A 19,240-nucleotide genomic window follows, 5' to 3' on the forward strand; every position below is an offset into this window, starting at 1 on the left:
AGCCAGCAAGTCTCCTTGTGGGCAACACTCAGGTATCTGCAAAGTTTTAACAGCATACCGTACTTCTGTCTGCAGCCTGCAATGTAATTCTTTTAAAAGCAACACTAAGTCCTGTCCATATCTGAGCTCTGTGATAATAACCCTAACCTCAGCTATTGTTCCATTATCTTAAGAAAGATTGAAAACAACTTGCTGCTTTATTTATGTTGTACCTGGCACGACACCCGGGAAGAAGTTGCTTTTTCTCCTTCTCCTTCTTCTTCTCCTGCTTCTTTTTTTTTACCCAACTTGGGAGAGAATTCACTTTAATTATGGAGCTAAGGAAATTTTCTGGGCCTCTGCTCATCTAAAGACCTTTTGTGCCACAAATCAGCTCCCTTAGGCCCGAACATTATTTTGAACAAAAGCCCGGGAACAGGTGCATTCCACACTAGTGGAGTTTAGGGAGAACATTTTGAAAATGGATGAATGGAAAAGGGCTACTTGGATGAATTTTCTGCAGCATGGCTCTCTGTATGTAAAGTAATTGGCCTGGATCTTTTTCTATGTAATACATCTGGTTGCACTTTGTGTGTGGCATTTCCAACAAGCATGGCAATTTCAACTACTGTGGACTAAGACGGACACATAGTTTGAAGATGAGTTTGTGACTCCTTGGAACAAAAATGATTGCAAACCGTTCTAATGGTTGAGATCATAGTCTCATCCTTTCCAAATACAGTGACATTTCAAGGTCAGAGTACATACAGGAAAAGAAAAAAAAAAGACTCTAAGACATTCAAAGCTCATTTTATAAAACATAATAAAAACCATACACCCAGCTACCTTTTGAACAACTGAGCAGCTCTTATTAAGGCAACAATGAGAATTGGTAGGAAAATTAATACACTAGGTAGAATTACAGTCAGAAAGGAGAGTACACAGCAAGATCCCAATTGTTTGAAAATTAAAAAAAAAAAAAAAAAAAAGAAAGAAAAGGTTAACTCCTGACCCACAATTTAGGAAATTATTCCATTCTTATAGTAATCAGCTTGTCATCCAAATAATTCCCCACTCACTCATTACAGGAAATGATAATACAAGCCAAGTGGTCAGTCTAAAGTTGTGATGGCATTTTGCTATACAATAATTTGGCCTATGACCTTCAGTAGGTGACTTTCTGGATGTGTAAGATTTTCTCAAACATTTTTTTAATACAGGATTGTATTAAGCAGATAAATAGAAATCTATGCCAACATATTCCCCACTACCATTAAGGAAAAAAAAATCCTTACAAATGAATCAAAATTGGTATTAAATCATTTCCACATCTTTCAATGAAAAACATCTACAGCTAAGAAGTAAGAAATGCTCATTTAGCCTCAAACAAACTTGGACATTTGCATGGGGATACAATGTCAGCAACCAGAAGTCCAATCAATCTGAGTTCCCAAATACATGTTTTTCTCGTTCTCAAAGTTATATATTTAAAATATATTACAACTTCAGTGAGGTGTTCTTTCTTTCAAGTTCATGCTGGCACATGTACTTGAAATCGAAATGATACAGAGATGACGACCATGGCCCCCAAAGGGAACACCGAAGTCTTCTTTCAAGCCTTTCCTAACCAGTCACACTGATCTGGCCATGGTTCCTCTGTGCTTAATACTCTGTGCGCACCTGTATCATAAACTGCACAAAATATTCTTTTCTTGTGGATCGGCTCGACTGCGGAGTTCTAAGGGTAATCTTTCCTTCCCATCTTTGTCCTCCTGCACCAAACACACTGACTAGAACACAGCAGTAAGCACTCAATACATCTGATCAACTAAGTAATTAATTATTTAATTGTGGTTTGAAATCCACATTCCCAAGTAAAGTAAAGAGGATTTCTGCTGCTCCTCACAGTGGGGTATGGGGACTAAGAAACCCAGGCATGCTCTTGCTGGGTTAGGACTCTGTGTTTGAAAACCATTTTCATATAGGATTGGTCTTCTCCCTCAGGTGGCCACTGTACTCTTTCCTCTTTTCAGCCTTTCTGTGCAAATATACATAGCTAAGGATGTTTACCACACCTCAAAAGAGAATCCTGCTTCAAATCCACTGACATGATACATCACAACAATAAGAGAAAGGGTAAAAACCATCTGATCATGTCAATAGATGCAGAAAAAGCATCTGACAAAGTACAACATCCATTCACAATAAAAACCCTCAAAAAAGTAGGCCCAGAGGGAATATACTTCAATATCATAAAGGCCATCTATGAAAAACCCACAGAGAACATCATACTCAATGGGGAAAAACTGAGAGCTTCCCCTAAGGTCAGGCACAAGATGGGATGTTCACTCTTCTCACCACTTTTATTCAGTATAGTGCTGGGAGTCCCAAAGCAATCATACAACAAAAAGAATTAAAAGGCATCCCAATTAATAAGGAAGAAGTAGGGGCACCTGGGTGGCTCAGTGGGTTAAGCCTCTGCCTTGGGCTCAGGTCATGATCCCAGGGTCCTGGGATAGAGCCCCACATCAGGCTTTCTGCTCTGCAGGTAACCTGCTTCCTCCTCTCTCTCTGCCTGCCTCTCTGCCTACTTGTGATCTCTGTCAGAAAAATAAAGAAAAAATCTTTAAAAAAAAAAAAAAAAAGGAAGAAGTAAGACTTTTGCTATTTCCAGGTGACATGACACTACATATAGAAAACCCAAAAGACTCCACCAAAAAACTATAAGAACTGATAAATGAATTCAGTAAAAGACACAGGATACAAAACCAATGTACAGAAATCTGCTGTATTTCTATACACTAATAATAAAGCAACAGAAAGAGAAAAGAAGAGAAAAATCCCATTTACAATTGCACCAAAAATAATAAAATACTCAGGAATAAGCTTAATTAACCAAAGAGGTGAAAGGTCTATACTCCAAAACTATAAAATGGTGATGAAAGAAACTGAAGAGGACACAAAAAAATGTAAAGACATTCCATTTTCATGGATTGGAAGAACAGATATTGTTAAAATGTCTATACTACCCAAAGCAATTTACACATTTAGTGCAATCCCTATCAAAATACCAATAGCGTTTTTTCACAGAACTAGAGCAAATAATCCTAAAATTTGTATGGGACCACAAAAGACTCCAAATAGCCAAGCAATCCTGAAAAAGAAAGCAAAACTGAAGGCATCAAAATTCCAGACATCAGCTTCTATTACAAAGCTGAAGAGATCAAGAGAATATGGTACTAGCACAAAAAAAAAAAAAAAAAAGACACAGAGATAATGGAACAGAATAGAAAACTCGGAAATGAATTCACTATTATGTGGTCAATTAATCTTCATTGAAGCAGGAAAGAGTACCCAGTGGGGAAAAGACTGTCCCTTTGTCCAACAAATGGTGTTGGTTAAACCTGACAGCCCAGCCACATGCAAAAGAATGAAACTGGACCATTTTCTTTCACCGTACACAAAAAGAAACTCAAAATGGATTAAAGACCTAAATGTGAGACCTGAAACCATAAAAATCCGAAAAGAGAGCACAGGCAGTAACTTCTCTGACATTGGCTGTAGCAACATATTTCTAGATATGTCTCCTGAGGCAAGTGAAATAAAAGCAAAATAAAGTATTGGGACTATAAAAACTATTTTATCAAAATAAAAAGCTTTTGCCCAAGAAAGGAAACAATCAACAAAACTAAAAGGCAGCTTACCAAATGGGTGAAGATATTTGCAAATGACATATCTGAAAAGGATTAGTATCTAAAATATATAAAGAGCTGATACAGCTCAATACCCCAAAACCAAGTAACCCAATTAAAAAATGGCCAGAAGACCTGAAGAGACATTTGTCCAAAGAAGACACCCAGAAGGCCAACAGACACACGAAAAGATGCTCAACATCACCTATCATCAGGGAAATGCAAATCAAAACTACAATGAGACATCACCTCACACCTATTAGAATGACTAAAATCAACACTATGAAAAGCAAGTGTTGTTGAGGATGCTCATGCACTGTTGTTGGGAATGCAAACTGATGCAGCCACTGTGGAAAATAGTATGGAGTTTCCTCAAAAAGTTAAAAATAGAACTACCTTACAATCCAGTAATTGCATTATTGGATATTTATCCAAAGAATACAAAAACACGAATTCAAAGGGATACATGCAGCCCTATGTTTATTGCAGCATTATTTACAACTGGCAAGTTATGGAAGCAGCCCAAGTGTCTGCTGATACATGAATGGATAAAGGAGATGTGGAATACACACAATGGAATATTACTCAGCCATCAAAAGGAATGAAATCTTGCCATTTGCAATGACATGAATGGAGCTAGAGAGTATAATGTTAAGCAAAATAAATCAGAGAAAGATAAATACCATAAGATTTTGCTCATATGTGGAATTTAAGAAACAAAACAAATGAGCAAAGGAAAATAGAGAGAAACCAAGAAACAGACTCTCAACTACAAAGAACAAACTGATGGTTATCAGATGGGAGGTAAGTGAGGGGGATGGGTGAATAGGCGATAGGGATTAAGAAGTACACCTGTTGTGATGAGCACCTGGTGTTATATGAAACTGTTGAATCACTATATTGTACACCTGAAACTACCATTAACACTGTGTGAACTATACTGTAATTAAAATTAAAAACTTAATTTAAAAAAAAAAAAAAGAAAGAACCATGCTTTAGGAAACCTAGTAGAAAGAGACTGAGTCAATTATGCCAAACAATATAAATAGATTAACATAATTCAGTCATGCTGCTACCTGGGAATGACTCAATTTACTTGATCAACTAAAAAATAAATGTTTTAGAAAAACGATGCCATTAATAGTAATATTGTTGCAGGAACACGATTAGAAATTTTCCTAGATGTTATATCTGCTGAACTTGTTTTATAACCTCCCAAAGTTAGTCTGGGCTTGATTTCACAATCAGGTCTTACTCTTGGATGTTGGTCTCATTTTGCCAATTGCCTGCTCTAAGGTTCCACCTTCCTCACTTGAACTGAGATAGTACCACTTCTTCCATTTTTCCTTCTTCTATCTCAAAATTATCTTCCACAGACTCCAGTTTGACCCCTAAACCCCACAATCAAAACGTTTATAGGTTTCTGGCGTTGAGAAGAGTCTATCGAGGGTGTCAGATTTTAGGACCAAAAAGGACCTCAGAGATGACTGAAGGTCTAGAAAGGTGCTTCTCCAAGTTGAAGAGGCTCCAGAAGGACCCCACCAGGCCTTGTTAAAATATAGATTCCTGGGCCGCACCCAGAGAGGTTGAGATCCAGAAGGTCTGAGGCAGGGCCAGAGAATGTGCAATTATAACAAGTTTCGAAGTGACAGTTCAAAGTGCTGGTCTGTGGACCACACTCGGAGAAGCTCCCCTTCTGTCTGCTTTAACTTACGCACTCAGCTTTCTCTTAAATTTTCATTTTATAACAAAGGGTTTAATAACTGGCGCTCAACCATCTACTCTAACTCTCTTGGTTTACAACATCAGAAAAGAGGCCTGAGGAGCCAGATCGCCTGGCCAGTAGGCCTGTGCTCTGTCCTGATACTATCTTTCTTCAAACTCCTAATCTAGCTTTGAAGCCTCCGACTACATTTCTACCTTTATCTCTGCTTCCCTACAAAATAACCAACCTCTCAATTCTGGGTCAGCTGGGTACATACCCTTTCCCAAATAAAACAGGATTTTTTTTAAGCCCTTTAAACCACTTTAAGCCCTTTCTAACATTACTAGTCCTCCTAGTCCTACTTCCCCAAGTATCTAGTGTAATTAAAATTCCAGCACATTGAACTGAACTCATGAGCTTTTTGGACCTTAATCTCTCATCTACTTTAGGAACTCACATGGATGGGATACTTTTGACCGCAAATTATCCAGAACTGTCCCACCTCCAAGATCCTGGACTCTTAAAAAATATACCTTCTTGCCTGCAGCCCCCTATGCTTTCCAATCCGTAGACCACTGACCTTTCTCGCATCCTCCCAGGCAACTGGGGTAAAGCTTCCTTGAGCTGCACTTACCCAGCCTGGGCAATGTTCCACCAGCATCTTCCCAGGCCTCCAGAGTGCCTTCCCTGATTTTCTGTCATGTCTGTCTTGCCAATCCCCAACACTGAATTAATCCAAACATTGTTCTATTCCCAATCCTCTAAGCCCTGTTGGCTATGGGCACAGTACAATGTTGGCTAGACTTACTAATACTCTCAGCTAGAACCTCCTACCTCAAGCAGCTTGTATGTTCACCTCTCACAGATTCTCTCTCAAGTTTCCAAAGGGATTCCTCAAAATTCCTGTCATCTTGAACCTCTCCACCCCCCACCCCCAACCAAATCTCCCCCCGTATCTCCCATTCCCAGCAATCCCATCTTCTCCAAGGCAAAACATAAGAACAGAGAGCAAGTCTGGGGCTGGACTTAGGGGGATTAGCACAGCACTCTGTAGAATTTGGACTCTCTCTTCTGGGGCCTTGAGACGCCATTCAAAATTTTGCTTTAGAAAAATCACTGTGATGGCTGTGAGCAGGACACACTAGAACAGGGATATGGGCAGCTAAACCAGAGGGATTCCACAAATACACAAAGGGGATGAGGGAAAATAAAGAATCAAGAATTCCTAAATACTATACTTCTTGTATAGTAGATACACAATAGCCATGTGTTGAACTAATTTATTCTGGCTCTGATTCTGAGAATATATAGAAAAATATTTACTAAAGTTAAAAAAAAAAGTGCATAGTTGAGAGCAAGAATCCCTTGGCTATGTCTTGTCATAAGGCAAATGCAACTGATTATGCAATGGACAGATGGTGCAACAAGATATAAAATGAAATTAGCAATGATGAAACCCAGATGGAAATGAGGAAAAGGTCAATATGTTAAAGGTCAAAGGAATTTGGCTCCATCTTGTCTTGTTTCATAAAGGACGAAGGTCAGAGCTCAGTGGTCTTTACTGCAGGCAAGTTGTCAGACTGTTCTCTGTGCCGCTGAACCGCACACTCACCCAGGGTTGCTCAAAGCTGTAGGTACGTCGCCGATCTTCTACGTCTTCATCCTGCTTCGCTTGCTGAAATTCTTGCCGTAGACGCTGTATCCGATCATGGTTGCTAGGAGTTGATCTGTTGCTAAAAGAGAGAAGGGGCAGCAATGAACACCCTTCAGAGATACAATCTGTGATATGCAGTTGCTAGGGGAAGAAAATGGCAGCCGGCTGTGGAATGACCCCGTTTAAGAGGCAGTGAGTTTATAAAACAGTATCTGGGCACTTAAAAGGCTTTCATTTTGTTCTTATGATTAAGACTTATTGAAGACTTACTTCAGATATTCCAGAGGGCAAGCAGTATTTTTAGACATTCCTGTTTTATGCAGTACTTTAAAAGCTTCATTTCCTTTCTGTAATCTGGCAAGGTGTTGGCAGCAACAATTTTTTGGAAAGGACATTGCATTAAGAGACAGAAATACCAGGGTCCCATCCTCGCCCCTCCTCCCGCCGCCTTCTCAGACTAAGGCACTTAATACCTCTGAGGTGTGGGGTTTTATATACATATGAATTGGACATGATAATCATTTCTGCTCTAAATATCCTAGTTGCAACAACCAAATAACAACCAAGTAACAACACAGACTCACGAACGTGCAGTATTATTTTCATAACGCCATCATATAAAGTTTCTGTTTAGGAGTTATCTATATACAAAAGGCAGGTCTCACAGCATAAAGGACAAGCATTTAAAAAATAACTTGGGGTGGCAGTTTGATTTCACCAGTTAGCTAATAATAATGATGCCTTCTTTTTTGATAGCATTAAATTTTAATTCTCACAAAAAGCTTTTAAGATAGGTACAGATGGTAGTATTTCTCTCTCTCTCACTACACACACACACACACACACACACACACACACATAGAAACTGACTTTCGTGACTTGTCTACAGTCTCCCCATCAACAGGGAGGGGAGGCTGGAATTCAGATTCTTCTGGAGCCCAGTCCATCCCTGATTTTGCTGTGCCATGTTATGTCCCTTAGTAAAACGTGTATCAGACTCCAAAGCCCCTGCTTTATAAAATCATACAGATTTTAAAAACAGTCTTTGGCAAGAGTTGCAGAGATAGCCAAGTTAAAACAATCTTAAATCTCATGGCACTTTTGGTCTATGTTATCCCCTGAGGACGAAGTCATGTCCTATCCGGAGAGCTATTCAAGCACATTAGGTACATGCTGTCTCCCCAGTGACACATCGGACTCCTTGAGGGTGTGAATCAAGCCTTGTATTTATCAACTATACCCTCCAAGCTGCTCACAGAAAGGAGAGCTATAAGCTCCTAGAAGACGGGGTCTCTTCACTGAAAACATGTTACCCTGGTTACTCTGTATGATTCTGAGTTCCTCTAGCTGCACACCCGCCCTGGGTCATGTAATTTGTCAGAGGTAGCTTGGAAAGAGGAAGTCTGCCACAGTGGAGTACATAAAATTCTCTAATATATATCTTCATATGATTCCATGTGTTTTGAAAAATTCTAAAGGTTTAAGGATCTCAGATTGAAAATATTCATATATAGGACAATACGAACATCTTCCAAGAATATGGGACAGTCTTTCATCATTTAATCTACTGGGTAGATCCCTATCATCTTTTTGTTGCTATTAATTTTATTAGAGCTTCTGGAACATTCTGTCAATACTCCCAGTTTCATTATTTTTTCAGTCAGTAAAACCCTGTGTTCCCTTCTTAATTCTGACAAATATTTTGAACAGATCGCCCTGAGAACATTAAAGGCTAATGGGTCTGTACAATGTGCTACTTGACAAGGCTTCAGCCCACGTCTGGATACTGCTTAAAACTTCCCCTCCATACTCTTGAGCTGAGCAGGTTGTTATTCCCACTGGTTTTCAAGAAACATATAAAGCATCTTATATTTTTGAACACATGCACTTTCAATAATGGCTTCCCAACATAGTACCCAATCCCTGCAACTCCTGCTCTCCATGTGAAGCTGTGATAATGCAGGCACAAAGATAGTTCCTGAGATAGGAAGTGAGCATTCGTTAATCTCACTGCTGTTTCTCCAACTGTGACTTTTTTGTTCCTGGAATACTTTCCATAGCTTTTAACATGGGGATCGTAGGAGGCTTGACTGACAAAATATTTTACAGGTCTGACTAGAAATATTTCCCTGTTATTTTCATGTAGCATAGACAGTTTTAACCCCATAATTATCAGGTTCATGAAGTCCAAACCACTGATGAAAACTGATCTCCTACTATTTGTGGTTAATTGAAAGTACAAATCTCCCAACACAGGAAGTTGACCCAGTGTCCTTAATTTTAAATTCTGGTGACCTCAATGTTTTTCACAGTAACAGCCAAGTTCTGGAAGTCACTTCTGCCCTTATTTCAAATCTCAGCAGCTGTTGAGACACTGCTTCACTTTCTTTTCCTTTGCTTCCTTTCCTCCTTTGCTCTAGAGAATGGCAACCCACTTGCCTAAGACTAGCAAAGCCGCATTAAGGATTGAAATTGAAAAACAGGCCGCAATGGTTTTCATGATTGATGATGACTTTCAAAGACTGGAAGACCATCAAGCATCCTTGGGGACAACAGTTGGCAGTCTGAAGGTGAAATCCTGGCTTCAAGAATGAATCCCTTGCAACTGCTTGCTCTGTTTCTCAGGCCAGTCTATAACGGGCCAATAATTCACATTTGGACTTCTAAAGTTCTTGGTTGGCTCTTCTGCCAAGAAAGCCAAAGGAAATTTTAAATATTCATTAGCATTAGTGGCTGAGGCCTACACATCCCAATCAACTTATATTTAGATTCATTGACAATTTAGGTTGCTCATTATTTTATGTGTGGGGGAATAACAAAGATGCCACAGGAGTTAGCAGATGGATGAGAGAGACAATACAACTCTTAATGACGAGCTAGTAAATCATAACTTCTACAGAAACGAGGGATGAAGAGGACAATTACAGAGATGGTTTTTCTTTTCCTTCTTAAAAAAGATTTTATTTATTTATTTGCCAGAGAGAGAGAGAGAGAGCGCGCGCGCACAAGCAGGGGAGCAGCAGGCAGAGGGAGAAGCAGATTCCCCACTGATTAGGGAACCATAGATGGGACTCGATCCTGGAACTCTGGAATCATGACCTGAGGTGAAGGCAGACTCTTAACCGACTGAGCCACCCAGGCATACCAGAGATAGTTTTTTCATAAGAATTCCCACAGACACAAGACAATTTAAGTCTAACACCAACACAGCCTTCCCTTATACATTTTTTTTTAGTCCAATTGGAACTTTCTTTTATACTTTTATGTGTGTGTATATATAAATTTTCAACTAAATGATGGTGGTTAATTATGGTTCAGTAATTATCTGGAAGTCTTTCTGACAGCACTAAAACAAGGATACATTGGCTCACCCACTATGGAGATTCCTAGTCTGGCATGAACAGTGTAACCCTTAATTATATGGAACTCAAATCTTTTCCATTCATAATTACATGGCCTTTGTACCCTCTCCTATCAGAGGAAGATCACACAGACTGCTAGGCTTTAAAGCCTTCAGAATGGACCACTGCAACGTGCTTTGCAAAAGTAGCCAACTGTAGCAAAGATCTTATGTGCCTGTAAGCTCTGGAGTCTGTCCTGTACCTGAGCCCTGCAGGCACGCTATCCGACCCATGGCCTTAGGTCCAGAGAGTGAGAAAAGAAACATCAACAGGCGCTCTCTTGTGTCCATGAGAATCATGCAGGGCATTTCCTTAAAGATGCAGATTGACAAAGACTCACCTGGAGAGATTCTGAGTCAGTGAGTCGTGGGCGGGTCCTATGTATCTGTATGTATTCAAAAGCACTGCAGGTGCCATATGGACACCACTTAGGAAATAATTCAGCCTGTAAACGTCATAGTTGGGACAAATTCCCAGGCCCGTGGGGCAATTAACTAAGGACAGAAGGAAAGCCCATGGCCTTAGGAGCACCCATGTGGGTTCTGTGACAAATGGGAGTAATATGCTTAATCAGGAAAGGGAGTCCCTTACTTGGTTTCAGTAGATTGTTGTCCTGAAGGGATGTGAGCCTAGCATTGCCTTCTATTTTCTTTTTCTTTACAGAGAAACCAGAACTATAGTTTTCTCCTCTATTCCCTGAATTTTAAATGCTGGCTTACTTTTTTTTTTTTTTTTTTTTTTTGAGCTAAGGTGAGACAAAACAAAAAACCAAACCAAATAGGTCTGTGGGCAGCTAGCTTGCAACCTCTATTTTGTATTCTGCGGATGCTGCCTGTTTCATACGTTGCTTTTCTAGGCTATTTACTTCCACTGCACCAAGATAAGGCCAGTGATCTCCCAGTAACAGACCCAAGAAACAAAAATATTTAAAAAAAAAAAAAGACAACTAGGCATTTCCATCTAGTCTTGCCTCTCCAAAGCTGTCTGCTCCTTCTGATCTAACGCTGGGTCTACTGCCCTGCAGGCTGGAGGTCTGACCTATCTTTTCAGACCAACATATGCTGAGAGAGAGGGGGTTGTGATGTGACTGATTAATTCTTTATGGACTAAAAATACCTTAACATTTGCATTTTTAATTATGCAAAAGAAATCTGGAAAGCTGGAACAGAGGGCACAGCTTTAAGATCCAGAATTCAATGGAAGGGATAACGACCACTCTGTTGTTGTTTGTTTTTTTTTTTTTTTTTTTGAGCAAGAAGCACCGCCTTGGAATACACTAGTTTTCCCACAGAAGGAAGGAAACCATGATATGGGATGGGGAAGACAGAAGGGAAAGAACGAACTGTGGCAGGCTTTCCATGGTGCCCAGAATGGAGAGGTGATTACCATGTCTAGCACAAGACAAGGGAGGAAGGTATATTCACTCGAATCTTTCTTTCTGTAATATCCTCTCCTTTCCTTCCATCTTCTGATTCTACCAGCAAATATTGTTTTACAGTGTTTATAACTTACATGTGCATGTGTTTCTCTTTCTTAAGATCATGACTTAATCACAATAATTAAATATTATAAATATATTATATAAATTTATATTTATATTTATATATTTATTTATATAATATATATTATATATAAATATATAATAAAAATAAATGATAATATATTTTATATATTTATATTTTATAATATATAAATATATTTATATTCTGCAATATATATTAATATATACATATATTAATATATAATATATAATAATATTATATATAATTATAATATTATATTTATATTCTGCAAGTCACGTTCCTGTGGCAGGGTAAACTGTTACATAAATACTTGTCATGGACAGACTTTAGAGTGGCAGTGGCCCCACAATCCCCCTTCCACATATTCACACCTTTGCACAACTCTCCGCTGCTGAGTATGGGCAGGGCCTGTGACTTGCTTCTATCAATGAAATGGAATAAAAGTCAAAAAATGGATATGATTACATTTGTGTGAGTATATAAGTATGCAGTGTCCATCTTGCAGGTCTGTATCTCTCTCTTCTGGCTTTGAAGAAGAAAGCAGCCCTGAATCCTACAGCTGCAGAGAACAGAATGCTGTCAACATCTCTGGGAGCAGGGAATCAAATGTTTCTTTTCCTAGTGGAGCCTCCCAGGGAGACCCCAGCCTGGCTGACTCTTTGATTGTACTTGGATGAGACCCTGAGCAGAGGATTCAGCTGAGCTGTTACTGGACCCCAGATCCACAGAAACTGATTGAAGAAGCTGTTAAGACTGTGCTGATTTGTTATACAGCAATAGCACTAATACCCTTTGATGTTGGCCTTGGCCATGTGTCTTGATTTTACCCACAGGATGTTCATGGATGTGATGCAAATAGGGGTTTGAAATGTGATTGCACAGTGGGTTTGTTTTCTTGTGCTCCATTGCAACAAAAGATAATAGACACTCTAAACCTCTTTTCTTTAAACACACACACCTACATATAGACACAAACACTTGCCACAACCACCACCACATCACGTTAGTGCTGGCAGAGTGGTGGGGGTGGAGGTGGGGGTGGGCTGGCCATAAATAGGTATTAAATGGAATAAAGTTGCCTAGAAGCACAAAGACCTAAGCCCTGCCCATGGCTGCAAACAAATATTGCCTGTTGGAAATGCTTGCTGGTTCAAAGAGCAGAATCAAGAGAGGAATGAATGAATGAATTTTACCACTGTTATTTATATGATTAGTCACTCCAAAGTTCCAGTCTCTGAGAAAAATTACACAAAGTAAATACTATTGCAGAAGATGTCCCTGAAAGATGGTTACTGCCAGATCTTAACACAAGAAACCAATCAAATGAGCTTTCCTCTGAACACCAGTATATTGCCAAGAACACTCCATGGAAATCTACCCAATTGTTTAGGGTGACTCCTTCAATCAATTTCCTCATCAATTGCACCCAACGTACCCCTCTGGTTCTGTGAGCTCTGAAAATCAGTCCTCATGAGACCAAATCCACCATGTGAGTGTTTTCTCAATGTGTGGTGAAAATAGACCTGCCAGCCAGGTCATTCAGTAAAATCTAACTCATGGGCTCACTCCCAGTTTCTCTTCCTGGCAGAGATGGGTGACCTGCCAGGTTGTGACATAACTCACAGATATTTGTGGTTAAAACTGGTTTTACTTAGTCTGGAACTTAACATATGTCCTTCAAATCCCCAATTTACAAAAGAACAGGTACAATGTACAGAAATCAGTTGCTTTCTTTTACACTAACAATGAAAATATAGAAAGGGAAATTAGAGAATCAATTCCATTTACTATAGCACCAATAACCATAAGATACCTGGGAATAAACCTAACCAAAGAGGTAAAGGATCTGTACTTGAGGAACTACAGAACACAAATGAAAGAAATTGAACAAGACACAAAAAGATGGAAAAACATTCCATGCTCATGGATCGGAAGAATAAACATTGTTAAAATGTCTATACTGCCTAGAAGCATCTATACTTTCAGTGCCATCCCAATCAAAATTTCACTGGCGTTATTCAAAGAGCTTGAACAAACAATCCTAAAATTTGGATGAAACCAGAAGAGACTCCAAATTCCTAAGGAAATGTTGAAAAAGAAAAAACTGGGGCCATCACATTGCCTGATTTCAAACTTTACTACAAAGCTGTGATCACAAAGACAGCATGGTACTGGCATAAAAACTGATACACAGACCGGTGGAACAGAGTAGAGAGCCCAGATATGGACCCCCAACTCTACGGTCAAATAATCTTTGGCAAAGCAGGAAAAAAAAATATGTAGTGGAAAAAAGACAGTCTTTTCAATAACTGGTACTGGGAAAATTGGGACAGCTATGTGTGGAAGAATGAAACTTGACCATTTTCTTACACCATACAAAATGATAAACTCGAAAGGGATAAAAGACCTCAACATGAGTCAGGAATCTATCAAAATCCTAGAGGAAAACATAGGCAGTAGCCTCTTTGACATTGGCCACAGCAACTTCTTTCAAGATATGTCTCCAAAGGCAAAGGAAACAAAAGCGAAAATGAACTTCTGGGACTTCGTCAAGATCCAAAAGCTTCTGCACAGCAAAGGAAACAGTCAACAAAACAAAGAGGCAACCCACAGAATGGAGAAGATATTTGCAAATGACAGTACAGACTACAGACAAAGGGCTGATATCCAAGATCTATAAAGAACTCCTCAAACTTAACACATGCAAAACAGATTATCACGTCAAAAAATGGGCAGAAGACATGAACAGACACTTCTCCAAAGAAGACATACAAATGGCTAATAGACACATGAAAAAATGTTCATCATCATTAGCCATCAGGGAGATTCAAATCAAAACCACATTGAGATATCACCTTACACCAATTAGAATGACCAAAATTAACAGGACAGGAAACAACAAGTGTTGGAGAGGATGCGGAGAAAGGGGAACCCTTTTACACTCTTGGTGGGAATGCAAGTTGGTGCAGTCACTTCAGAAAACAGTGTGGAGATTTCTTAAGTAATTAAAAATAGAGCTACCCTATAACCCTGCAATTGTACCACTGGGTATTTACCCCAAAGATACAGATGTAGTGAAAAGAAGGACCATCTGTCCCCAATGTTCATAGCACCAGTGGCCACAGTCGCCAAACTGTGGAAAGAGCCAAGATGCCCTTCAACAGACAAATGGATAAAGAAGATATGGTCCATATGTACAATGGAGTATTATGCCTCCAACTGAAAGAATGAATACCCAACTTTTGTATCAACATGGACGGGACTGGAAGAGATTATGCTGAGTGAAATAAGTCAAGCAGAGAGAGTCAATTATCATATGATTTCACTTACTTGTGAAGCATTAGGAATGACACAGAAGACATTGGGAGATGGAGAGGAGAAGTGATTGGGTTAAGTCGGAGGGGTAGATAAACCATGAGAAACTGTGGACCCTGAGAAACAAACTGAGGGTTTTGGAGGGGCCTGGTGGGATGGGTTGGGTGAGCCTGGTGGTGGGTATTATGGAGGGCATGTATTGCATGGAGCACTGGGTGTGGTGCATAAACAATGGATCTTGGAACACTGAAAAAAAAAATTAAATTAAAAAAAGCACAGGTACACACAGTAAAGATTTTGTTAACCACATCAGCTTATACCCTTGGCCTTTCCATTTTTGCTCTACACTCCTCAGCCCCAGCAATTTACTTTTTGGCCTAAGTACAAAACTCTATTCCAAATGCTACTGGATTTTACACCTGCACTTGGCATCCAATTACTGGAAATGTAAAAGGACATTATTCTTTTCCCAATTAAAAAAAAATCACAAAAGTTAATTTCCACATTCTATCTGAGATCTCAGATATGCCACTCCATGCTTGATGCATATTCCTATGACATATTTCTAGCATTCCCCGCTGGGGGAATGCTACACCCGAGGGGGGCTCTTGGAGTTCTGCTGGCTGCCAACTTCTCCCCTTAAGGAACTCTTTCTTCTCCAGCCACCAGTGTTTCAAAGTCCAACCATCTCCCAGACTCCGGGATCTTGCCGTCCAGCCTTCTGAAACACCATTATGGCCTGCATCCCAGCACACTGACAAAGGCAAAGACCAGAGTAATTTAAAGCATCCAGGACACTGTTCATGACACTCAAAAGACCCTGTTTTCCTGAACTCCGGCTTTTCCGAACCTTGGTGCTGTCTGTAGATAACCCGCCCTTCACAGGAGGGCCACTTATTTCAGGGAAATGTGTTTCTTTTTTGACTTCCTTGGTAGTCGCCCACAAATGAAAAGACTAAAGATCTCGTACATTATGTAAACAACCCTTCTTGGGTACTATTACTTTTCAAGATATTTCATTAGAGTAAAACTAAAGCACCTTTCCCTTCCTTGTCCAATGACTACTTCTTCCTGCATCCCAGAGAAGAAAAAACTTTTAGTCCCTTCATTTGTACCAGTGGCAAGTCTAAAATTCAGTTATTTCATGGATGTCACTTAAAACAGACACTAGGACCAGAGAAGGTAAAAAAGTGACACCCAAGGAAACATATGTAGGGCAGACCTGTCACACAACTTTAGAAACAGGCAGCCAGCAATGACCACAAGCGTCTCAGATCATTAAGCAATGTCTTACTGTGATGTCACGCACCGATGTACAGAGTTGTAATCCTTTCAAAACAGACAGATTGTCAGCATGATAAAGTGGATACAAACAGGTTCTTGAACAGTGATGACTACAGTGTTGGGGGGAGGAAATGTCACTGAACTGAAAAGCGTTACCAACACAACTCCTAGGGGCCAGTGCCATCGAGAGACTGAAGGTATGTCTCATTATTCTCACCGAGCTGTTTCTCTACACTGAGCAGTAACTGCATAAACTCTTCCTGATCTTGTAATTGCCAGACAAATAGTTAGAATCTACAGATGTCAGAACTGAGTTCCTAATTGCTGTAAATTAGTGAGCAAACACAGGTTTCTCATTAAACCCATTACACCCCGTATGTTAAAACAGAGCCCTTGCATGTGTTTTCTTTCTTGGCACTCACAGCATTCGTGGAACAAACCTAGGAAGAGAGATGCAGAGTGGTATTGCTAGGGCGTGTGTGCGACAGGCTGATTCCTGGGTGAAAAACCTGGAAATGGCAATGCGTTTGTTGCCGAAATTTTAATGAGGAGTTACACTGTGCCTCCATCTTTGCTTTCTTAGGACAGAGTCAAGTGACGTCACGCCTCTTTGAAAGTTTTTGCTTCTCTTAGAGGAACCTGGAATGCTGCCTCCCGTGGCACTTGGATTTGCCTCCTGTTACCTGTGCAGGTGGAAATGCATACATTGCTAGATTAAATGGGAAGGGAGGAAGGAATGGACTGAAATGCTGTGGAAAAGCATATCTGAATTTTCATTGTTGGTAAGCACTAGTCTTCTGGCTCAGAAGACCATGGCTTTTTCTACTCTGGCTCTCTCTCTCAGGCTGGAAGATTTATGAGAAATGGAGGAAAGGCTGGGAGGGTTAAACCAAGAAATGTATCAATTACCAAACTACAAATAAAAATAGCTCCTTTGCACAAGCTTCATTAAGTTTTATCAGCAAGTATCTTGGGGTTTTACACTCAAACCACAGGTCATAAATTCACAGTAAATCCCCCATATGTTCACCAAACACCTGAATTCAATTTCTCTTCTGGTTGTGAAGTAGGAATATGGTGCTCCAATTAATTATGCATGCAAAGTTAGTTCCTAACATGGGGAACTTTTTTTTTTTTTCCCAATGCTGAAGGGTATTTAGACATTATACATTCATACATAATATATATATTACACTATATAGGTATATTTATAACATTCGAAATTTAGGGATAGATCTTTTTTTAATCATCACAATTTTATACTGGTGAATAGGTATAAATTCTCTTTTCCTAGTTTGAACAGTGAAAAAGCAAAATTGGTATATACTTTGCTGTAATGTATAATTTTTCTATAGACAATCTCATACCTTTGTGAGATGTGACAATGATGTTAATATTTAAGGTTTTTACTTTGAATTACAGAAAAAGTCTAACGTGAGGCTAAATGGCTATATTTATATGTGTCTATATGTACATGTGAAATTAGCTACTTAGGAAATATCATGTCATTTTCAGTTTATTTTCACAGTTTTGCTCATCACTTGTAATATGAAAAGAATTATGAGAAACTTATGCAAATCCCAAAGGCACTCACTTTCCTCAGCTGATAAAATTCATTTTCAGATTTTTGACACCCATGATTTGTTGTCCATTTCACACCAATTTCAGTGTAATGAATCATAACAAATTAAAAACATACAGCTACGTTTTCTGGATTAAAAAGGTAGTCACCAAAGCTGTTATTACTGCATTTGCTTCTGATGTGATGAGTCACAGGGAGGGTCACCTCTCTCCATCAGAAAGACTGGGGACTAGATCTTACCCTGGGTCCCTGTGTGGTCATTCGGTAAAGGGCTATCATTTCATAAGCAGCAAAATCTCAGGAATGTGCCCCTCACCCCATTTTATTACTATCATCACTCTTCCTTATTAGCCTGTCACCGGTCTCAGGCAGGAGTGAGAAAAATTTAGCTTTACTTTTTCGAGGAGAATTCGTCCAGCTACAAAGAAAACACACGTGCATGGACATACATAATTTCAGGACCCAACAATAAATACACGAGAAAAGACATTCTGAGGTCGTTTTTCCTGACTAGTAAATTTCACAGAAATAATCCAAGTTGTTTTCTCCCCAGAAAGATTGCTAAATCTATTGCAGTCACACCTCTGATGAGGCATTTACTTAAAACTTAGCACAAAGTAACATTATTTAGCAAGCTTTAAAGGACCATCAATGAAAAATGATTGATCAAAGTGTTCACTTCAGAAATCATGTTCTCATAAAACTTTCCAACAAGTGAGCTTTGACTGTTGTGAGATGGAGTGTTGGAGCTTAAGACCCCAGAGAAGGTGAGAGAAGCCAGAATGAACCTCCCCAGGCCCTTAGAGGAAAATGGGCAAGGGGGCAGGGGGAGAGAAGCAGTGTGCCTCAAGTCTTCCTCACTCCCAAGTTGACTACTCTGGGGCTTTAAACAAATAAATGATGGGAGAGAAAATGTTTTCCAGGCATATCTATGAATTTAAACTCATTCTTGAAAATACAATGTTACTGCCTCTAAGAAACCATATATGACATTTCTCTTTCCACGATGCAAGACGCAGTTATAATTTGGATATAATGCCCCAAGTGCACTTTCTTTTCATAGACTGTATGATTTTCATAAATCGTCTAATAAATGGCAAGGACA

At 39.4% G+C, this 19,240-nt stretch overlaps 1 protein-coding gene across 14 annotated transcripts in view; it reads right to left on the reverse strand.

The window, feature by feature from the left end:
- Positions 1-19,240, reverse strand: part of PARD3 (par-3 family cell polarity regulator) — a 653,831-nt gene that overhangs the window by 13,651 nt on the left and 620,940 nt on the right. For all 14 annotated transcript variants that reach the window (XM_059404392.1, XM_059404389.1, XM_059404386.1 and 11 more), the window contains one exon: positions 6,989-7,109. In XM_059404392.1, the coding sequence (XP_059260375.1) occupies positions 6,989-7,109 (121 nt within the window). The remainder of the gene's footprint in view (positions 1-6,988; positions 7,110-19,240) is intronic.

This window comes from Mustela nigripes, chromosome 6 (genome assembly GCF_022355385.1).
Source record: "Mustela nigripes isolate SB6536 chromosome 6, MUSNIG.SB6536, whole genome shotgun sequence".
NCBI classification, from domain to species: Eukaryota; Metazoa; Chordata; class Mammalia; order Carnivora; family Mustelidae; genus Mustela; species Mustela nigripes.